Source organism: Pyxicephalus adspersus, chromosome 10 (assembly GCF_032062135.1).
Source record: "Pyxicephalus adspersus chromosome 10, UCB_Pads_2.0, whole genome shotgun sequence".
In the NCBI taxonomy this organism is placed as follows: Eukaryota; Metazoa; Chordata; class Amphibia; order Anura; family Pyxicephalidae; genus Pyxicephalus; species Pyxicephalus adspersus.
Window position 1 is genome coordinate 58452965 of NC_092867.1, and position 6558 is coordinate 58459522.

The 6558-nt window shown below is 43.4% G+C and overlaps 3 protein-coding genes across 4 annotated transcripts in view; 2 read left to right on the forward strand and 1 right to left on the reverse strand.

Annotated features, from left to right (window-relative positions):
• Window positions 1–6558, forward strand: part of LOC140338975 (uncharacterized) — a 67208-nt gene that overhangs the window by 29140 nt on the left and 31510 nt on the right. The window lies entirely within an intron of this gene.
• LOC140338964 (uncharacterized) overlaps window positions 1–6558 on the forward strand; it is a gene marked incomplete in the record, with an annotated part of 329302 nt that overhangs the window by 10044 nt on the left and 312700 nt on the right.
• LOC140339821 (uncharacterized) lies at window positions 174–4462 on the reverse strand. The gene is made up of 3 exons (XM_072424722.1): window positions 4355–4462; window positions 3074–3197; window positions 174–2044 (listed from the first exon to the last, which is right to left on the reverse strand). The coding sequence occupies exons 1-3, from the start codon at window positions 4460–4462 to the stop codon at window positions 1119–1121; spliced, it is 1158 nt and encodes a 385-aa protein (XP_072280823.1). The 3' UTR covers window positions 174–1118.

Here is a 6558-nt window from a genome sequence, read left to right on the forward strand (position 1 = left end):
TAGTAGATGTGATGGTCAGGTGATCACATACATCTGGCCAAAAATGTAAAGACAATTTCTGATTGGTTGCTTTCGTTGTCTGCAACTTTACACTTTCTAATAAATAAGACCAATAGTAGTGCCCCCTTTAGTGTCCCCAGTATCTGCTGATATAAAAATACAAAAGCAATACATCTGCTTATAAAGAAATAATGTAGCAACAGATCTCATATTTCAATATATAGGATATAAAACACAGGATGTGGAACATTCATTTAGTGCTTCGTTTGAAATTCAGTGGCCCGCCAGCCGATGAAAAGCTGGAAGTTCATGGCAGGAACCACCTCACAATCCACCATCTATGGGTCATACCATTTACAATCACTAGACGTCAGTCCTTGGAGTGTGACTGGAGTCCACCTGGCCTTGATAAAAGGACATCTTGAGGAACTCTTGAAGATACAATGGTCCCTCCATTCTCCGTGCATTCGGGTCAGTGGTCCCCAACCGTTCTGACACCCGGTACCAGAGAATAAAATTTTGCCACAGATCGGTAGATGTACAGCTTACACTACTTTCCTATTCTCAGCAGCTCGGCCTCCTGTCAGCACAGTAGCTGAGAATGGCGGAGTAGTGTAAGGGAGCTGGGGTGCTGTCAGAGCCGCTGAGAATGGCAGTTAAGTGTCAGCCTTACATGCATTGCTCTGCCATTCTCCTCAGTGTGAGGGGAGCTGACTGTGCTACCGCTAGTTGCGCTCCTGCTGTCACAACTGTCACTAGCTTTAGAGCAGTGTAAGGAGGGCCGACAGCAGCGGTAGCGCATCTGCCTCCTGTCCTTTGTGGCCCCCATATCATCAGCCATGGACCGGTCCATGGCCCTGGGGACCACTGGTCTAGAAGATTACTTTATTTCCATTAAAGACCTTCTACCTCTCAGAACAAATATGGCTTCTCCCCATATGATGGATTTTAATGTCATATACAGGTATAGGAAGCTTCTTTCTTCATCAGTTTACAACCTTCGGGCCATGGAAAGTCTTAACCATTTGGCTATACTAGAAGGAAGTCACAGGTGGTGTTGGACAAACCTTGACCAACTTCATCACACCCAACATCAAAAAGGTTCTTCTGCAGACGTCTCAGGGTAGTTCTGACTTTTGTTCTACATTTCCTGCACTTTGAGGGCCCGCGTTCTCCCCAGAGTGGACCTTCTGATGCCTGATGTAGCTGTTCTTAAAGGTGAAGCATTTCCCACATATGGAACAGGAAAATGGCTTCTCACTGGTGTGGCACTTCATATGCTTACTGAGGTTCCCTTTAATCGAAAAACATTTGCCACACTCCGGGCACGGAAATGGTTTTTCTCCGGTGTGGACTCTCTCGTGAGTAACAAGTTTATATTTCTTTGTGAAGGATTTTCCACACACCATGCATGAAAAAGTCTCTCCAGTGTGGACTCTCTGGTGAAGAACAAGTTCAGATTTCTTTTTGAATGTCTTCCCGCAGTCTGCACATGAAAAAGGACGCTCGACCATATGGCTGCTCTGGTGTGTGAGAAGATCTCCTTTCTGAGTGAAACTTTTCCCCCATTCCGAACACGAATACGGCCGTACTCCGGTGTGAAGCCGCTCGTGCAAAATGAGACTTGCCTTCTGTGTGAAACTTTTACCGCAGTCCAAACACGAAAAAGGGCGCTCACCTGTGTGAGTTCTCTGGTGTCTTAGAAGGTCCCCCTTGCGGGTGAAACATTTCCCACACTCTGAGCAAGAATATGGCCGCACGCCGGTATGAAATCGTTCATGCACAATAAGATTCGCTTTCTGCGTGAAACATTTTCCGCACTCAGCACATGAAAAAGGACGCTCGCCCGTGTGACTTCTCTGGTGTCGAAGAAGGTCTCCTCTCCAAATGAAACATTTCCCACATTGAGGGCAGCAAAACGGCTTCTCGCCATTCGGAAGTTTGGAGCGGGAACCAGATCCTTTTTTTCTGCCTCGAGCTCCTGTGCTATGATTAGTTGACAAGACAAGTTGACCCTCTGAGGTGTTCCAGTAATGGCGTCCATCTGAGGGAAAAAATACAAGTCAAGGGTTATGTAGGTAGGCATAGAAGTCATCAGCTTCATAGAGCTCTGCCATGAGGACATCAAACCAATATCAGAAGAGGAATAGAAATGTAGAATGCAACCAAACCCCAGAAATAATGCAATTATTATATAAACTACTCATAAACAACTCGGCCCCCAGATGAATATTGTCCATGCAATTTCTTAACTGGTCCATTATTGTCTGGAATCAGAGATCCCATTTTTACCACCCATTGGCCAGACCCAACAAAGGAGATAGTAAGGTCTCCAGTAGGAAAAAGATCTCCAAGATCCAAGCTCTCACCTGTAGGGAACCCTTCAGATTCCAATCTTCAAACCACAAGAAGGTTCCAGAGACGGGTAAGTAGTAAAAAGAACATTATGTATCAAAAATGTGAGGGGCCCATGGAGAGAACTTGTTTAATATGCCCCTGCCTGAAAGCCCAACCTAGAAAGCCACCAGCTATAGAGGACCACCAACTGTGGGGGGACCTTTAGTTGTAAAGGACTATCAGCTGTAGAGAACCTTTAGTTGAGCAGGACCACCAGATTTTGAAGACCTTTAGTTGTGGAGGACCACCTGTTGTAGAGGACTTTTATTTGTGGAAGACCACTAGCTGTAGAAGACCTTTAGTTATGGAGGACAACCTGCTAAAAATTCCTGAATTTCACTAAAGGAAATGTTTCACAACTTGGATTGTTGCTCAAATGTGACCTCCCTGATGTAGACCCAAGATGCTTTTAGATAAAGATATCTCCAACACCTCAGAGAGGAAATTGTTGCTTTTTGAACATGCTGAAATGAGTCTTCTACATTTTCAAACATAAAGCTTTTTGCCTGAGCTCTAAACCCATGGTAATTTCTAATTGGTTAGTGTTACTGGTCCACCATTTATAATCTTATTTCCTACCAAATCCTGAGAAGGTCAATGAGTTCTCCTTCACAATCAGTATACTTCATACTCCCTGGAATAAATTGAAAATATAAAAGGTTTCTTCATTTCTCACCTGTGCCGATATGTAGAGAGGGTTCATTCTCTCCAACAGTCACTGTAGACTGCTCATCATCGCCCACATATGTTTCTTCCTCTTCATCCTTAACTTCAACTTTCACATAAATCAGCTCCTCGCTCTAAGTCAACAAAATGATGGAAAAATTACAATTCAGAATGGGTGCTAATAACACCTCCTTAACAATAAAAAAATTATAATATCTCCGAAAGATTAGAAACTAGGACAGTCTACACACAATAACTGTGTACTGTAGTCTTCTTCATGGGTAAATAAGGCATCCCCCTGAAAATAAGCCCTAGAGCATATTTTGGCCTTCAAAAAAAAATAAGACAGTGTCTTATCATCGGGGAAACAGGGTAGTAGTTGATTTTCTATTTCTTCCTTAGCACTGGGGGGGCGTATAGCAGACTCTAATAATTAATTGTGTGTTATTCACCCCCACATTCACCTCCACCCATAATGCCTCAACCTCATCACTTGTTCCATCTGCAATTTCTTCCTTCACAGACAGACACCACCACCCTTCCGTGTGACTCTGTCTTTAGGAAAGAGAGTATACCCAGGAATATTGGCAGCCCAGTCATGTGAAGAACAAAGCCAGGATTCAGCAATACCAACTAAGTCATAATTCCCCTCACTCATTAAGGCTTCCAACTTCCCTATCTTGTTTGTTAGACTTCTAGCATTGGTGAACAGGCTCCTTATACCATTGCTGCTTTTACCATCATTGTTTGCCAAATCATTTTGTTTTTCGGTACAACTAGTACTACACAATCCAACGTTTGTAACATGGGAAGCTCCCTACAATTATTCATAACCCTCCCCCCAACTATCCCCAATCCACCCTCCACTGTCTGACCCCTGACTAACCTTCCAGCCACCTTATTTACCTGTCCCACCCCCCTCTGTCCTAGTTTAAATATCCCTCCACCATTCCCCTAAATCTTTCCCCTAGCACAGCAGACCCCCTTTCATTTAGGTGCAAACCATCTCTGGCATACAGGTTGTACCCCAATGAAAAGTCAGCCCAGTGCTCTATCAACCCAAACCCCTCCCTATTACATCAACATTTAAGAATACATTGTCTCTATGTGTTTTTCAGATGATGGGGGATCTAGGTGGACCCCCTGTACTGCTCTCTCCTTTATTATAAACCTGAGAGAGTTGTGGAAGTCACTGCTGTTGATGATGTGCAGGTCTACAGATCCTCCATCATCATTCCACCCAAAGAGTTTGTCTTATCAGTGTTCATAGCTTACCTGTGCTGATATCTACCGAAGATTCCTCCTGTTTAACGGTCACCATCATCTCAACTTCCTCCATAGACGGCTCATTACTCCTCACATTTGTCTCCCTTTCTTCCTCTTTAAACTCGACTTTCATATCAATTTATTTGTGCATGAACCTTCTTTAATTGAATATCTATATGCATTGATAGGAACATAATTTCCATATTTATGCAGATAATTAGATAAAAATATACCTAAATAACAATAGTAGACTAAATATCTAAAGGTTTATGGTTGTAAGAATATATAGCTGAAACTGTTTGGCCTGAAAGGCAAACACAAAACACTGACCCTTGGATCCTCATAACGGGGCATGGAGGAAGGTAGGTATTCTCAAAGGTTACCTTATTGCGCCACATCTTTTCACTTTGGCTTTTGGCACCTCAAAGATACCATAGATGGCTCTGGAAGACTTCCCTCTACAAGATCAAAGGTCTAAATGGAGAGCTGGTAACTATAGAATACCCACCATGTGTCTGATCAATGTCTGAATGGGGAAGGATCTCCTCTTAGGGCCACCAGCCCCAGGTATCGTAATAGTACAGACCCAAGGGGAAATATCAGTCCTCCCCAGAATAATAAAGAGCCATACCGGAGAGGTCTTTGGTAGGAGTTAGAAGCTTGAAGTGAATGTAGAGGAAGTGAAGAATACAATGGGGTTCAGGATGTACCGGGGAGGACCAAGCCTTGGTAAACCACAAAGATGAAGCAATAGCCTAGTTGGGATATACAGCGCGTGTCCTGAATTTGGAAGGAAGGGGTATGTCGGGTGTTTAATATTTGGAGATAACTCGATATGGTTCTTTGGTAATGTAAGGTTGGTTGGAGAATCCCGAATATTACACCCAAACAACAAGCTTGAGGAAGTCATGTGATGGTGTGATGTCAATGGTAACTATTACGTCAGGCAGGCCAGGGGGAACGGGGTCATTCAGTAGGCAGGCGGGGATGGGGAATAAATTCAAATAACCTCCAAATATCAAAATTCGGCCCTCCCAAAGGTCAGAAAAATAAATATTTGGATCAGGAACCACACGAGGCTAAACATCCTTATTAGACATTAGAATGTCAGCGAGTGAATTATAACCCAGCATGCAGGAGATTTATAAAACAAATTGGTGCACTACATTTCCAAGCATGATCTCCATATACACAGGAGGACTCCAACTCTCATCATCATTGCTGTGCTCATCAAATCTTAGGCACAGTCCTTCCTGTGTGGCCCAGAATTGAATTATTACTATGTTTATTTTTTCTTTAGTTGTCTCAGCCCTTCTGCTACAAATTATTATATATGGAGAAAAACAATACCTCAGCTGCCAGTTCCAACAATGTCTCCACTCCACTTCCTCCCAATTCACCTCTAACCCGGAACTTTCTATTTGTATGTGACATCACTTCCTGTCTATGATATACATCACTTCCTGTCTATGGTTAACATTTGCCCTGAACTGGTTTACAATGATTATATCATGTTCTCTCTGTGAACTATTCTACTGTCTTAAACTTTCTAACATGGAACAGAGAGCTGTCATAGAATGTAGTGTGGAAGATGGTGGGAAGAGCTATCCAACAATGAGGAAGATGGTGGGGGGAGCTGTTGGAGAATGGAGTGTGGACAATAGGGAGAGAGCTGTCAGGAAATGTAGTGTGGATGGTGGGAGGGAGAGCTGTTGGAGAATGGAGGGTGGACAGTGCGGAATAAGTATCGGAGAATGTAGTCGGGATAATGGGGGGAGCTGTTGAGGAATGTAGTGTGGATGGTGGATAGGAGAACAGTGGGAGAATGAAGTGTGGACAGTGGGAAGAGCTGTCGGTGAATGTAGTGTGGACAGTGTGGGGAGCTGTGTGAGAATGGAGTGTGGATGGTGGGGAGAAGAACTGTCGGAGAATGTTGTGTGAAAGGTTGGGAAGAGCTGTGGATGAATGTAGTGTGGACAATGGGGAGGAGAACTGTCGGAGAATGGAGTGTGGACAATGGGGAGAGCTGTAAGAGAAATTTGTGTGGAGAGTGACAGGAGCTGAGAGATCTTCAGGTGTACCGTGGGAAATTATCCAATTTCAGTTAATTGGTGTGAAAATCATTTATTTTATGCAAAAAATTTGTCTTCATTTGTCTATACCAGCGATGTATAGTGATAGGCAGAACCAAAAAAAACTCTTCCACTAGATGGCAGCAGGTAGCTAATT